Source organism: Pomacea canaliculata, linkage group LG10 (assembly GCF_003073045.1).
Source record: "Pomacea canaliculata isolate SZHN2017 linkage group LG10, ASM307304v1, whole genome shotgun sequence".
NCBI classification, from domain to species: Eukaryota; Metazoa; Mollusca; class Gastropoda; order Architaenioglossa; family Ampullariidae; genus Pomacea; species Pomacea canaliculata.
Genome location: NC_037599.1, coordinates 20130987 through 20147706, shown reverse-complemented (window position 1 = coordinate 20147706; position 16720 = coordinate 20130987). Strand labels below are relative to the sequence as shown.

The window sequence follows — 16720 nt, the reverse complement described above, 5'->3', positions numbered from 1 at the left end:
AAAATAAACTAGTTTTTGCTTTCAAGGAAGATCACTCTAGTTAACATCCACTACATCGTTGAAAAATCAAGCAAAGGCAACACAAACCAATTCCAATCTCTTTAGATGTAGGTAAGCAAAATGAACATCAAATAATTATGAAATCTTCATGCAGTTTTCCACTGTTAAATTTCTTTTGATTAAGACTAATGAATTGTTTAAACAGTAAAAGCTATCACCATTGATAAAGAGGTCTTAAGAGTTAAAGATTATCCCTTCAAAAGTGAAACTAGCATTTTTCAGAAACTTCCTAACACGTTTTATAAAACCTTTGCAACATTGATCTCAGTCTTTTTTTTATCGCGAAGCCTATGTTGGTATGGGAATTATTGCTTTTGGCATCAAGATTTATAATAAGAGATTTGCTCTCTGTGCATGACATAAAGACCAACACAAACAGGACGTGAGGTTACAACTAGGTTAGTTAATTACATTAAAGAGCATTTCCTGTGCAAAAATCTTTGATAGTTGTTAATGAATAAAAGGTAATAAATATAAAGAAGGCAGCATGAAGGGTTTCCAGCCAGGAACCATACAGTGCTGAGCATTTTTTATTTCCAGGTCAACAAAACAAAGATTTGGTACAGACATGAGGGATGGCAAAGACAAAATGAACAAGAAAAAGAAAAAGCAGAATGGACCCATGGAAGCCACTTCAGGTCATCCTTATATGGCCATGACGAGTCACAAAATGGTTGATATGGGAAAAGAAGCTCAACAGCAAATGGGAGAAACTTCTGTAAAAACTCCTTTACTACCCTCACCTCGAAAAGGATCTGGTAACCAGTCCTCAGGAGATTCCATGTTACCATCAGCAAAGCAGCAAGGTGGTGTTAGAAAAGAGGGGATAACAGTGGTTCTCAGTGGTTGCAGCAGAGAAGTGGAATACCACAGTAGGAATGTGAATCAAGGTTGGACTCTGCTTTTGTCTGCCCTCCAAAATTTGTTATACAAGATTGATCATCAATATGTTTCAAATTGTGTATTAACTTGGACATAGCTGAATATAAGACACCAAGAAAACTTGTTTTTGAAGCTGCTTAGCATAAAACTTATGCTTATTGATATTAAGAATATGTGTTTGTATTGTCTAGGCAAATGTCTTACATATACATTTTGGTGCTGTTGTTATAGGACATACAATGGTGTTACTTTGATGAGTATTTGGGTTTGTTTTTTTGTAGATGCCTCTCTTCTCTCTCTGTTCTTTAAAACAGATGTTGGACCAAGTTTGTTTTGAATAAATAAGATTGTAAGAAACAAGAAAATTTCAGTAAATTTGCATTTGTTCGATACTGTAATAATACTGTCCATAGTGCAAACTCATAATTAAATTTTTTTTTTTTTACTTTATAAGGAGGACCGTCAAAACATGGACCAGAGGGAGCCAAAGCCAAAAGTAAAGCCGATAAAAAAGGAAGACATGGTCAAGGGCAAGCTATTGACAGAAAGCAAGCCAGCCATGATAAATATTTGACTCAAGGAAAAACTTCTAACCAAAAGAGTTTTAAAGGTATATTTGCTAAACTAATACAGGATTTTGAAAATTCAGGACTTACCTTTTTAAAAGTTACCTCCATCATAAAACTTTTGCCCACATTTGTCCCGTCCTGGCTGAATTACTGCCGTATGATCCAAGTTGGTCACGTTTGTCTGCTCATGTGGACCTCCTGATCTCCTGATGTGCCACACATCAGTGTCAAGAGTGCCTTTTCCCTATCACTTGGCATAGCGACCACATTTAAGTCTTTCAATGCAGACCTTAAGACACAACTTTTTTTTTTTTTTTTAAATAAATACCAGTAGCTGATGGTATCCTCTTTTTCTCACCATCTTTTCCACTCTAATCCACATTTTTGTAGTTTACAAACTGAGCTACTGTATTTATGCCTCATTAGAAGATTGCTGCATGTATAAAATGCCCTAGATGTGTTTGCTTGTCCTTTCTCCTTTTTTGTGTAAAACAATTACAAAATTTGTTATATCACTGATTTTATATCTTCTGTCATCAGCCAAAATGTATTTAAAGATAAACATTATTTTTGTTTATTCAGTTCATTATTATCAGTTTGTAGAGTCTTGTCCTTTGTTTATAATTAAGAGATAAACACATATTACTATGGCATATTTGGGGAACATGCAGTATTTTATGCCTATCTGAACAGGTTAATCTTGTAAAATGTTTGTCATGATGGTCATTATGGTCATGCTGTAAACTAAGGATGTAATTCTGCTCTTACTGGTCCTTGTCGCCTCTCAATGACCCTGAACTTGCTGTGGTAAGTTTTTGAACCAGATGAGCTGAATTTAATAGAGTCGAACAGGAAGGAAAAACTGTTCCCCCAAGAATAATCAAAGCTGTCATTTACAACTTTCAAGGTATAATTTGTCAGTACTTTTGTAGCCTCTGAGTAGGCATGAAGAAAATGGTTCCTCCAGCTTTCCTTCCTCATACAAGCTATTTGAAAATAGCTGTAGTATGTTTTCACATGCAGTCCTTTTTATTTCCAGGAACACTTGCCAACAAAGATGATGACTCCATTTTGAGGCTGCTTGCATCACACAGAATTTTTGAGCTGAGGAAGGTTGTAAAATTGTACTTTTTGCAATATTTTACTGTGGTTTTGGTTACCAAACTAATAATAAATCAGTCCCATATCTTTGTTTTACATGCTAGAAATTGTCACTTGTCAACATTATTTAAAATTACCAAATAATATTAAAAAGGTATTTGACTGCTTTTACAGAAATTTTATATAGCTCAAACCTTTGCTTCATTTGTTCTTTTATTAGAGAAACTTGAGTTTTCCAAATGCTAGATTCTTCTGTCGCCTCTGTGAATATCATCTTGACACTATTGAGGATTGTGAAAAACATCTCGGAGAAAATCGTCATGAGCGCAAAAAAGAGGTAAACATGTTTTAAAAGAAATATAAGAAATAAAAATGTAAAAATAAAAAATTTTTTTGAAATGATTTGAATTATTTTTTTCTGTTTTGGGAAAGTCCAAGAAAAGTCTCTGTTTATAGAGATAATTCAAGGATTTGCACGAAGTTCTTGATTGTCTACACACTATTGGGATGGATTTACTTGATTTGTCACTATACATGGGTGCACAGGTAGATGTGACATACAGTTAACAAATGACAAATTTCTTTGTTTGGGTCCGTAGTAAAGTTAACAACTATAATAACAGTGATTCTTTTAATAATGAACCTCTTCTTTATGGGTTCCCATGATGGTCTTTACTGCAGTATGTTGACTGGCAAAGTTAACCAAATTTACTTTTATATAAGGCTGAATGATGCAGATGAAGACATTTTTCAACCTAGATTATTTTCATATTTTAGGCAGCTGACTCTGAAGGCATCCTGCAGCATATTCCTGAACCAACCACAGATCAACTACAAGCTCTGAATGCAATGCTTGAAGCTGTTGTGCTGGAGCATGGGCTTTCATCTGTAGAACTGCAAATGCGACAAGATGCTGTTGATCGTCTTCAGAAGTTTATTTCTCAGTTCAAAGGTACTTGTCATGTTTTGTTGGTGCGAAGAATAATCAACACACTCTCTCCTAAGCCTGCTATGTGAAATTTGCATAAGTATCCTCTTTCATTGCTTTGATAAATTATGATTTTATTTATCCTAGTGGGCAGTTAGCTCTGTAAGGAAACAAGAGTTAGAACCGCAAAACACATCAACCATCAACAACACCATCACACATTCATACTCACCATACCAGAAGGATCCCATACAATCAGGCTATTTTTAATTTTCATTTTTTTAGTCTATGCATGTCTTCTGCAATTTTCCACAGTAGGCCACAAAACTCAATTAAAAAAAAATCTTATATGATTATTGATGGCAAACCAACACCACAAAGGTGAAACATGAATGGTGAGGGCTGACTTTGAATACATTATGCATTATTAACTTCTATCATGTAAAATACTTTTGTGGTTATATACTTAGATGTGCTATTTTTAAAACCTTACTTTGCCAAAGGTATAAAATGTCTACTTTTGTAGAATGGTCAGCGAGGGAATTAAGTGGTAGTCCAACAGGGGATGGGCTATCATACTTTGGGGAATGGTAATCGATTTGTGAAATTAAGGTTCTGAAATGTTTTCAGTGAGAGTGTTGTATGCCATTGATTATTTCATCTAGAAAAAATATTGTTAAAAATGGTACAGCTAGCCTTATGTTTCCATCTTGCAAACATTTATTCACTTGGTTTCAGAGGGAGTGGTGCTACAGCTGTATGGTTCATCAAGGAGCAGCTTTGGCTTAAAAGAAAGCGATGTTAATATTGAAGTATGTGGCAAAGGACCTGCTCCAAAGCTGCTGTTGGATGTTTTTAGCATTCTTCACAAAGAGCAGGGTGAGCATTCAGCTGCATTTCAGTATTTGGCAGCTTTTAAATACCTTATTGATATATTGTCTCTTGGTACTGGTTTTAATATGTTGTGCTCCTTAGCTTCTTAATAATCATTTGACTGACCATGATCTATGTTAATTCCTCAAGAAGCATGTATACTGCATGCATGTGGATGTGTGTGAGCTCTTAGCCATGTACTTTTGAATTCCTGTTATTGTGTCAACATCCCCACTCCCCCAGATCACTGAATTAATATTTGCATTTAACTGAAACAATGGCAAAATTAAAAAATTAAATAACCACTGTCTTGCATGGTGGCCTTTGAAGTAGTTTCCTGGTTTTTCATTCTGATACTTTACCAAACTATTTCACTTGCATATTTTCAGGTAAAGAATTCATTAATGTTCAGAGTGACTTTTTGGCCAAGGTGCCTGTGGTGAATCTGACAGATGCAGCAACAGGTTTAAAAATTGTGCTTGGCATTAAGAGTCATTCAGCTGTTCTCACCAGTGACCTCCTACATTTGTACAGTCTGGCTGATCCACGGGCCAGGAAGATAGCTGTCATACTACGCTGCTGGGCTAAAGTAAATATCTTTGGTTGCACAGAATGCATCATCCATTACTTGCTGCTTCTTTATCCATGTTTTATTTGTTCCCTTGTTTCTGTTGCATCACAAATCCATTCTTGTCAAACTTATAAAAAATAATAGGACATGTCAAATTTAAATGAAACTGACCAGTTGTTGAGTTGTCTAAGAACGAAGAGGCCCAACAATGCCAGTTCTTTTTCCAGAGTATTTACTGACTGTTGCAGCTTTGCCATCTAGATCGTCAGGAGGAGGGAACTTTGCCACCATTTGGCTTTGGCATTATGGCTGTATATTTTTTACAGCAGATTAAGCCCCCAGTTCTGTGTGTGTTGACGGATCCAAAGGTTGGTTTTAGTTTTCTCTTCTACCTGTGAATTCTTGGTTTCCCAAACCTTCATTTTTTTCATCCCAGATGGTTTTCCTGCTCTTCTTAAAGTGTGGTTTTTCTTTGTTTCCAGGAGGCTCCCAGTAATCCCAGTTCAGAGCCAGTAACAGTGTTTGATGAGTTCAAAGAGCAAGTAAGTGCTGCCAACAGCATGATGCCATGGCTTACACTTCTTCAAACCTTCATGCTATATCTAATAAAGATGAATGAACTGCTTCTTTCTATAAACGTGGGATTTGGGGGAAATTTTCTTATTATTGTGATCTATAGTTAGTATATGTCTTGGATTTTTGAGTAATAGCCCATCCTGTCCATTTACAAACACTAAAAAAAGATACTGAAGGTCAATGGCTTTTACTGGTACACTTGCTAAGTCAGTAAACTGATTTATTACTGATTGAGTGATAATGCAATAAATCCATCTTACATAATAATAAAAATTGAATTTGTAAAATGCATTTTCCCAAGTGCTGCACACAAAAGACTAAAACCAACTATAAAGAAACTTAATCTTCAGCAAATAGATGACACTATGGTATGAATAGTAATAATGTAAATTCAACTATCTTGATAGAATGATTTTACTTTATAGAGTGATTTTGAAACGTTTGCAAGTTAAGGTGGCTGGTGTTTACTTTGCATTTTGGTGCTGGGCTGCATCCAATAACAGGCTCTGTTAGCATTTCTGTCCAATGTGTGCAGGTAGGGGCTTGGGCTTCTTCCAACAAGATGAGTATTGGGGAGCTGTGGGTGCGCTTGCTCAGGTTTTACTGTCTAGAGTTTAATAGCATTCAGCATGTGGTCTCGATCCGACAGCAGGAACCACTACAGCGTTCAGAAAAGAAGTGGCATTCCAAGAGACTTGCCATTGAAGGTATGCAACTCTTTTTAGTTGAAATCCGCCATGTGTCATTATAGCATCATCTTGCCATGGAAAGGTTTCTTAGTGTTTTGTATGACATATTGCTTAGTACTATCTCTTTGCTGTTGTGAATCACTCTGTTAGCCCAGCCCTAAGATGTGTCATTAAGATGGATATGAAGTATTTCTTGTGTGAAAGCTCTATGGTTGTCTTGTTGCCAACATTCTTAGAACCAGTTTGAGCCGGTGGAGAGTATCTGCTGATCCCACAACTGTCGACTGTGCAGGGTCTACAAGAGAGCAAAAACTTTTTTCCCCTAATCACTGGGTCCAGCACAGTGCATGATACCATATCCCCAAAACTTAGAATAAATCTCTAAAGGTACAAGCCCACAAATATCACCATGCAAAGGGATCAAACCTATGATGTCACAAGTATCCACAGATAAATCTTTAGTCCCAGCTTTTCCATTGGCTGTCGCTTGACAGTGTAAGCATTTCCAGGTACTCTTCTGATGTCAATGTTTTTGGCTTTTTATTGGCCTGAATCTCAAAAACAGAGAGTGATATTTCACAAGATATTTCCAAGACATGCCGTAGGATGTTCCTGAAGACATTCCTTAAGACATTCAAGCGGTCCGGTGGTGCAATGGTTAGTGTCTGTCACCATTACAGTGAGGGTTGACTGTCCTGGATTCAGCTCTCATCTCGGGCGCACTGTTCTTTCTCTGCATGTGGCACCTGTTTTCAGGTCTGGCTGCCTTGCTGTGATATAGCCTAAGTTGCTGGTTTGGCGTAAAACACCAATCCTCCTTCTCAAGACATTCCCTGAAAATATTCCGCAAGACACTGGAAATATTCCCCAAGATATTTCCCCAAAATATTTCTTAAGATATTCCCTAAGATTTTGTAATGTACTTTATTGTATTGAGCCTATCACTTGACAAAAACAGAATCACTCTTTAAGATCTTAATCATCAGCTTTCCTTTAATGATACACATTAAAGATTCTTAGCTGTTTTTTATGTATATTTAGTGACATTTGCATATTATTGTTTTGTCACAGATCCTTTTGCACCAAAGAAGAATGTTGCCAACTCTATGGGCAACACACTTATATACGAGTACTTCCAGGGGTCATTAAGAAAAGCATATTATTATTATGGACTTCCTAGAAATGCAAGTGGAGAGTCTTTGGTTTCAATCGACTCATTAAAGGAACTGGCACATCAGAGAACTGTTCAGCTCTTGAAAGAACACCAGGAAGAAAAAGACAAAGATTCATGTAACAAGGATGCAGCAAGCATAAGCATGAAGATAGATGCAGAGAAAACCAAATCCAAAAATACTTCTCACAAAGAGAAAAAGAAAGCAAAGGTTCATTCAGAAAGTGATGATGCAACACAAGCACCGAGTATTAATGCAGATAATGCAAAAATAAGTAAAACTTGTGAAGCAGGTGGTAATTGTGAAACCGATGTAAATCTAGTTAATTCCAGGTTGCCTCTTGATGATAATGAACACCTTAAACTGGTTAATGGAAAATATTCAACTGGTGCTATTACAACCATTAAGAAACAGGCAGAAAACTCACCAGAAAGTCAGATTATTAGCATTATTAATGGGCAGGAAGGCACAAACGACAAATCAGATCTGTGCTCTTGCAAAAACATTGGTGGCAATGTAACAAGGGAAGAAAAAGCAGGAGATGCAATTGATGGTGAACAAGCTGATGTGATGAAAGCTGATCATTCTTGCAGGGAAGAGGAGGCAAGAGGTGCAGCAAAAATAGACTCAACTGGTGAAAGGAAAGTAGAAGACACCTTTATAGTAGGTGCAGCTGAAACTAGGGGATCTTATACCAAAGATCCATCTACAGAGACTGATGCTGCGGATTGTTCAGACATTAAGTTGTTTGTGCAGGATGGAATTGTGAATGCTTTTCAAACACAGAAATTACTACTTGATAATGAGCAGATAGAAGACACTGGCAAAACTTTAGGTTTGGAGGATTCAAGTTTTCCACATGACCAGATACAGGGATCACCAGTTCAGACACCAGGTTGTGCTGGTGAGTTGCCAAATATAGCATCAAGAGACAAAGGCTCAAACTGTCAGAGTGAAATTATCACAGATAGGGCAGTGAAAAGATCATCTGTAAACAGTCATATTTTAGAGAAAGGTGTAGAGTCTAAAGAATCTGAGAACAGTCATGCCAGCATCAAAGAAGCAGCTGCAGGACTAGCTGCAGGTGATACAGAGTCAGTGGAGGAGGCTTTGAAAGATCTTAGTTTGAACGATGACAGTACTGTAGATCACCAGTCAAGGAATGATGTGACCAAACTGATTGCCAGCCAGTCACACCAGACTCACCAGGCCATTGAGAATACTATAAGAGTTGCAGACCAGTATTATAACCAGGTGGTAGATGCTGATGATGAGAAACTGCAAAACTTTGCCAGGGAGTATGCAGAGCTCATTGTGGTGAAGGCACGTCATAGTCTGCAACAGACTCTCACTTGTGACGAGCAAAAAAGATCTTCGCAGCCGGATGAAGGAAGACTGGTGGTCACCAGTTCTGAGCAGATGTTGGGAGACAGGGTAGATGAATCTCTGTCCCATTCACATGAATATCACCAGGATGCTAAAGGAGAAACTATCGCAAAATCAATGCAGATTTCCAGTGCTGTAGAGGTCTTTCACTGTGTCTATAAGTTCTCAGAAGATGTGTTCACAGATGGAAAGGTAGGTGCTGTATAAATTTCCTTTTTATTACACACTTTTATTAAACTTACTATATTGTCTGTCAGGTTCACATTTTGTAATAGATTTTTCACCCACTTCCCATCATCCTAAAGGTCTGAAATTTTTGCCAGTTACTCATTTCCAGTGACAATGCAATATTAAATTGTTTCCAGCAGTCTAAAAATAATTAATAAATTTTAATTTTGTATGAGAACTTATAAGTGGAATTAGGGGAGATATGTAACTGCTGCTCTAGGACTCATAAAATTATGTTATCTCCTCTAAGTCAGCTCTAAGAAGGGAATAAAGTCATAAAGTTAAATGAAAAAATTGATAACAAAATTTAAGAAACTAAAAAGTTTAAAATAAAATAAGTAAAAGAAATATTTAAAATTTTTTCTAGGGTTCCCAGAAACTCAATTATGCTATATTTTTAACTTCTGCAACCATTTAAAAATTAAAAAAAAAAAATCTATGTTTGATCTGTTGTAGCATCACTTATAAGAGTTAAGATTTAAATTCAAATCTTCAAGAGATGTTTGCTATTATATATATACAGATTTTTTGTTTGACAGGGCCCAGCTGTTATCTGCAGCTATTGTGAACAGGAAGGACACCTTAAAATGAACTGCCCTGAGGATCAGCTTCCCCCAGTTGAACCCTTACCACCAATGACAAACAGACACATGACCTTACTGAATAAAGTTGTCAGCCAAATCATCTGTAGGTTTTTCTTGTCTTTCATAATCTACTGCAATGGGCCATTATTATGAGCATTAATATTTATTCCCCATTTTTGTACTGTGTTCATTCTTCTAGGCTCTTTTTTTTCTTGGCTAATTCTTTACAGTACATGTATAGCTTAAAGGTAAAATCTTTGTTCACTCTATGGGTGAGCATAAATCCCCGACAATGTAATGTCATTTGCTTCCTGCAATCAAGCTTCCAGCTACCTGCTTGTCTACTTGGGACAGTATATTTGTCTACTATGTTGACCGAATGGTAGGAAACTGGTCAGTTTGTGATTAATCTATATCTTGAGATATGAAATTTATCACTAAAGTGTGAATTATTCTCTTGTTTCAACCAAACAATAGATGACTTTGGGCTGAGTGAAGGAGACTTCTACAAGAGAAACAACCTTGCAATGGAGCTAGAGGCTTTTGTGCGCCAGATATATCCAGGTAGGGGATTAGACTATTGTGGATAACATCCTTAATTTTTTTTTCCATTGCAATGATAGCCAGATTTTTGTTGAAAATGTATCCTTTGCAAGTAAAAGGTAGCAAGAAGTTTTTCCTGTCTTATTGCTGAAATGATACCCTCAAGTAAAGCATTGCTGTCTTTTATTTTCTTGATTAATTCAGAGTGCTGCATGTGCTTGGGGAATTTTTATGTAAAAATAGTTCCCCTCTAGCATTACCTGGGTTAACCTCATTTGATCCCAGATGCAGCCTGAGTAGTGCTTGATTTATAGCAAATTCCAAGTCTCTGCTTATAGCTTGAGTTCGTGAACAATGTTTTTTTTTTCAATTCAATGCAGACGCCCATTTTTACTTATTTGGATCATCATGCAATGGCTTTGGATTTCAAACAAGTGACCTTGATATTTGCATGACCTTGGAAGGGAAGACTGTAGAAGTGAGTAATCCTGTTACCATGGTTACTGAAGTCAAAATCCATTTATTATATCTTGACTTTGCTGTAGCTATCACATTTCAGAACTTCTAAAAGCAGCTTTTTTATCTTTGCTTGTTAAAAAATCCTTTGTTTTTTTTTTTTCCCCTGCGCCTGACCTTTATTCTTCTTGTGTCAAAAAAGTGGGCTCTTTGTCTTGTGTGGAAAGCCTTGGAAGCTCTTGGCTGTCCTGTTGACCTGATGGCAAAGTGTAGGGGTTATCCGATGCTATCAGAGTGGGAGATGCATTGATTACACACTTTGAGTCACCAATGGACGATCTCAGTCAATGGTAGGGGCTCACTTATTACTTCACCAAGAGGCCTGGTGTCAGCTCATCACTGATCCTTACTAAAGGTTATCAGCAACAGACTTCCGCTGGTGTTTTCTCCCAACAACCACCATGGACCTCTTCCCCAATATGGATGTCTTCTCTGGGGTGCTCTGCAGAAGCTGTGGTTCTCCTTGAGGTGATAGAAACACTATTGTCCAGAGGAGTGGTTCAAGAAGTAACTCATTCAGATTCCCTGAGATCCTGCTCTTGTCTTTTACTGGTACCCGAGATAGGCAGAAAATGGTGGCCAATCCTCGACGGCCGACTATGTTAGGAGGTCTCCTCAAGCCCAGTTCTGTTTTTAGTTGAGTCTTAGACACCTGAGTCTCCTTTTCTTGCTTGCATCATGTGTGCACCCAGCACTTGAACTGCCTTGCCTTCTGTCGTAGTGTTGACTTGTCGAACTTTTTTCCACAGTTGGCTGATGTTCTTTTTTGTGAAACCTTTTTTTCGTGCACTCTGCTTCTCTAGCATTGTTGCAGCCACTTAACAGGACACTTCCTACCGTTTCAGGTGTTTGTTTTTTCCCTCTGCCTGACCTTTATTTTCCTATGGTGACATTATCTGGTACAGTCAAAAAAGAATTAAAATTTTGAGAGTAAATTCTCTTTCTTTGAGACTTACAAGATGATATGACATCAAGGCCCTCCTGACCTCCCTGCTGTTGAAGGTAGAGTGTTGATAAAACTGGGTTGTTGTCCTTGCATTTGGCCTTTTATGCTATTAGAGGGCAGTTGCTCACCTAACTAGTGCAGTGCTCTGCACACCAGGTATGTGCTAACTTACTGTCAAAGAGACAACTTTTCAATGGATAAAGAGCTAATGTAACCCTTTATCTCCTATGGTCATGTCATCTGGTAAGTCTCGAAGAAAGAGAATTTACTCTCATAATTCAATTTTGTTTGTAGAAAAGGGGATAGGTATTTTGCACTGAAGGATATGAGATATCTGTTAATTTTAAACAGATGTGTACTTACACCAAATTGGTTGTGTGTGATTATATCCAGGATCTGGATGTGGCCGAGACCATAGAGAATGTGGCAAAACGACTCAAACAATATCGAGGACTATACAACATTATTCCCATACCTACAGCCAAGGTGCCCATTGTTAAGTTCACAGACAGCAGAACTCGCCTGGAAGGGGACATTAGTCTTTACAATATCCTTGTAAGTAGTAAACGTACATGCACTGTTAATACTTGTAGTGGCCTTACAGGAGAGTCAGTGGTAGTAGAAAGAAAAGGGGTATGTTTATCTCTTCTATTTGTATTGTGTTTGAAGCCTTCACTGTAAGAGACTGGCATGTTTCAATTGAGTTTTTATTATGGTGATGATAATATTAGCTTTGATGTTCTCTGTATGTGTGTGCACACAAACGTGCAGGTATTTTTATTTATGGATTTACAGCTCTGATAAAGGAATATAAACATTCATCTTCGTTGTCAAAACAAAAATGTATGCAAGAAAAATCAGTTTTGTGTAGCAAATTTTAAAAGACTTCTTCCCACTTTCTTAACAAACTGCCAGGCCCAGAGAAACACAGAACTGCTACATCACTACTCTCTTATTGATACCCGTGTTCGTCAGCTAGGATACGCTGTCAAGGTCTTTGCCAAGGTGACCCAACACTACTTTTTCCTGATTACCATTTTGATATACATAATTGAATGTACATGTGTGTGTATGTGTGAATACTTGAATATGTACATGTTGGCCTATGTATATATAAGTTTGTTTGATATTATGTAGAAGCTCAACATAATACTGATATTTCAATTGGTAATCTGGAAAGGTGGTAAAACTCACATTGACACCATTGGTTTTGTCTTAGCTGAGTGCATACTTCTTCATGAGTGTGATCATGTGTTGTATAACTTGCACATTCATCATCATCTGCAGAACATTTGACATCATTGATCAATAATGATCCGAAACTAGTGTGATGGATATGAGAGTGCGAAAAGTATACCAGTAGACATTGGTGGCACCACCAAATCTGAGACAGTACTAGTACTGTCATTAAGCTACATGGCATTCATAGTGAAAAAAATGGTGTATTTCTTTCAAATATCTGACATTGGTGATGTGACATAATCGGTGGCTTCCTGCAAAGCATGTGTAATGAGGAGAATTTGATGGGGATAACATGGGGGTGTAGGTGGGATGTTTATTAACACCTGGCTATGGGTGATAAAGTTTTTTCATGCTGATGCTTATGTTGTCCTAGGTGTGTGACATTGGTGATGCCTCTCGAGGAAGTCTATCATCATATGGCTATATCTTGATGATGCTGCACTTTCTACAGCAGTGCAATCCACCAGTCATACCTGTCCTGCAGGAAGTAAGCTTCACAAGTTTTACTGTATATGATTACTGTGTATATCATTATTACATGATTACATGGATAGTTAATTGTGTATGTTTTTGTGATGTCTTTGCTAGGTTTGCTGCATCTTGTGCCTGTCACCAATATAGTGAGGATGGGCTGTCCTGGGTTCAGATCTTGTCTTGGCCATGCTGGGTTTTTCTCTTTTTTTTTTTTTTTTTTTTTTGCATATGGCATCTGTTTACAGGGCTGACTGCTTTGCTGCAAAATTGTCTTAGTTGCTGGCTCTTCGTGAAACACCTATTCCTAACCCCCCTCCAACTTATTGTAACCTGTGTTCAACTTTATATGTTGACTCTTGTTTATTTCATGCTCTGCTCTCTTTCTCACATTCTGTCATATGTAGAGTTTGTATTCATCTACAAACCAAGGACAACATGTATATCTACATATACACACAGATGTATTTACGTTTGCAAAGTGCGGACAAGTGTATATCTACTTATGCAGACTAGGCATGGTGTGTGTGTATATATATACATGTACACAGAGGGCGGTGTGTACAGGGACATGTATAGGCAGACTGATGTCTGTCTGCTGAGACCAGCGCTTAGCCTCTTGCAAAGTTCTCTGCTGTTAGTTTTGGCGAGCCTAAACAATGAATGTGACTAAACTGGATGGTTTGTATACACCAGCCTCACTTTAGTAGTTAACTGGAAAAAATTGTCTGCAAGCAGTCCAGTAATACAAATTCATGGTGTATGTGTATATGTATATACATGCAAACTGGGAACAGGTATATATCTACATATGCAGACTGAGGACAGTGTATATATCTGCATATGCAAAATTGAGGACAGTCCCCAGTCTTGGACCTCCTCATTTTTGAACCCCTATGTCCATCCCCCTTTTAAAATATTAATTTTCCAGACTCCTTCTCCCCACTCGTTCCCTAAAAAATCCCAGCAAAAGGTTTCAGATTCCAGATTTATAGGGTTAATCCCTTCTCTCCCCTAACCCCACAACTATACATACCTAATTCTGAGTGTCCCAGGTTAATAGTCAACATACATCTTTGTCTTGCATCACAAAATAGGAGTATTGAATTCCATTTTTTTTAAAGGTCAAAAAGTATGATCGTATATGCATCATTTTTGTCATATGAATTTGACTGAAAGGCTCAGAAAATCGTTTTTCTCAAATGGCTAAGCTCCAACCCAACTAACATTTTATCCCCTTTTATCTCCTTCGTTTAGTTGTATCCTCCAGGACAATCACCAGAAGTGCTCGTGGAAGGCTGCAATACATGGTTCTTCGGTGACTTAGCAAGCTTGGTAGGTGGTGAACTTTATTTGATAATATTTTATTGTTGGATATTTGATGGCACTTAAAAGTTTCAACAGTTAGGTTTTGGGGTTTTGTGCATGTAAACAGTTTTAGATCAGCAAAGAGAACCCTCCCTGCTTCCTTCAATGTAATAAGGATTGGCTCTCCTAGATTCAGATCTTGTCTCAGGCATGCTGCTCTTTCTCTGTATGTGGTATTCTATTATACAGTATAGCTTCTTTGCTTTGATACAGCCTAAAATGCTGGCTAACTAGCTTCAACCTTGATTTCCCATCACCAACACACACACACACATGCACTTTCTTTAAACTTTTTGTTTACCAATCCCTTCTTTACTCTTGCAGCCCAAAGTCTGGAAATTCTTCCAGAAGAATAAACAAACCCCAGGAGAGCTGTGGATAGGGTTTTTCCGCTATTACCTGGAAGAATTTAGTTGGAAGGAGAGGGTCGTGACAATCCGGCAGAAAGCCCCATTGACCAAGTTTGAGAAACTCTGGAATGGAAAATGTTTAGCAGTGGAAGGTAAGATGGCTGCATGAATGATTAAATTATGGTCTTTTAGTGCACATTTCAGATTTTATGAAAATTCATTAGACTATAATAGCAAACATCAAACAGTGCCAGAACTACAGAATCATAAGGCTTACAGCTACCCAAGCAAAAGGTTATATAGAACCACATCAGAACCACCGCAGAAGAGCTGCTAGCAGAAGAATAGGCTGGCTTCAGACTACGTAGAAGCACAGTTGAGCAGATCTTCAACCATCACAATCTCATAGAAAAGCATCAGCGAAACCTCTACCACAACTTCATAAAAAGGCATTTGACAGAGTCTGGCGCAAGGGGTTATGGCATGTGATGCAAAAATCCAAAATCAAAGAAGGCCACGTTCAAGTTGTCAAAGTGCTGTACAAATCAACGAGTACAGTAATGCTGAACGGCCAAATATGAGCTTACTTTCGCACCACAATAGGCGTACATCAAGGATATCCCCTATCACCAGTGCTGTTTAATATCTTCTTGGAGAACATCATGCTCAAAGCTCTCCACGACCATCATGATTCCATCTCAACTGGTAGAAGACCAATCTGCAACCTGGGTTTTGCAGATGACATAGATTTGTTACCAGGCACTAACAAAGAACTGCAAGACCTAACCAACAGACTAACAGTACAAATGTATATGGAATGGAGATCAGCACTGAAAAGAGCAAAGTCATGGTAAATGTCATCGGTAAGTGGAGATCTATATGAATGGGGTACAGTTCAAAGAGATAAGCAGCTTCAAATACTTGGGAGCCACCCTCTCCAAGGACCGCAGTTCCACGCAAGATATCCACACCAGGATCATAACAGCGGCAATGGCTAGACTAGACAGGATCTAGCATAACCGTAAGATAAGGTTTACAGCAAGTCCAAGCTGTACAAATCCCTATTAGTACCAATCCTGCTTTACGGAGATGACACGTAGACTCTGCCTGCATCTATCCATGTGCTTCTCCCAACGACAGGTGCTGGTCAAGGGACAACTGACTGAGACTGTATAGTGTGCACATGACAGATTTCAGGAAAATTGATTAGGCTGTATAATGCATTCATACTACTTTTGTTGTCTTTCAGACCCTTTTGACCTCAGTCATAACCTTGGAGGTGGGCTGTCTAGAAAGAGTAAGTTTACCTGGTTACACGTATAAGTATAAAAATATGTTTATGTGTTTCAAACTTGTGGCTGATGCTGTATTGTATATAGGGCTCATAGTATGCCTAAATGGGTGATGGTGGTGATAAGAATTCCCTAGTATTTTTTGCACATACGCTGCACCTCAGTGTGATGAATAAAATTCATGCATTAAATTCAAGCAGAAATTTATTAAAATCAGTTATTCATTTTTGATACTCTTAATTTTCATTCTTGGATTTAGAAATAATAAATGTTATTGCCATTTATAGTCATATTTATTTTTTCCAAAATATGTGGACCATCATTCATTTTCAGATTTGTTTTACAGGTCTGGTATGGTGCAAAATTTTTCTTA

At 37.8% G+C, this 16720-nt stretch overlaps 1 protein-coding gene across 2 annotated transcripts in view; it reads left to right on the top strand.

The window, feature by feature from the left end:
- The first annotated feature begins 33 nt into the window (after nt 1-33).
- LOC112573631 (terminal uridylyltransferase 7-like) overlaps nt 34-16720 on the top strand; it is a 25049-nt gene continuing 8362 nt past the window's right edge. The window contains exons 1-21 of one of the 2 annotated variants that reach the window (XM_025254168.1): nt 34-111; nt 601-950; nt 1397-1552; nt 2551-2624; nt 2833-2949; nt 3390-3564; nt 4279-4419; nt 4803-5002; nt 5233-5352; nt 5467-5526; nt 6096-6267; nt 7321-8999; nt 9575-9722; nt 10097-10183; nt 10543-10640; nt 12018-12179; nt 12540-12629; nt 13240-13353; nt 14595-14672; nt 15030-15207; nt 16305-16352. In XM_025254168.1, the coding sequence (XP_025109953.1) occupies nt 629-950; nt 1397-1552; nt 2551-2624; nt 2833-2949; nt 3390-3564; nt 4279-4419; nt 4803-5002; nt 5233-5352; nt 5467-5526; nt 6096-6267; nt 7321-8999; nt 9575-9722; nt 10097-10183; nt 10543-10640; nt 12018-12179; nt 12540-12629; nt 13240-13353; nt 14595-14672; nt 15030-15207; nt 16305-16352 (4219 nt within the window). In that variant the 5' untranslated portion in view covers nt 34-111; nt 601-628. The remainder of the gene's footprint in view (nt 112-600; nt 951-1396; nt 1553-2550; nt 2625-2832; nt 2950-3389; nt 3565-4278; nt 4420-4802; nt 5003-5232; nt 5353-5466; nt 5527-6095; nt 6268-7320; nt 9000-9574; nt 9723-10096; nt 10184-10542; nt 10641-12017; nt 12180-12539; nt 12630-13239; nt 13354-14594; nt 14673-15029; nt 15208-16304; nt 16353-16720) is intronic. The other variant, XM_025254167.1, reaches the window with a different exon arrangement.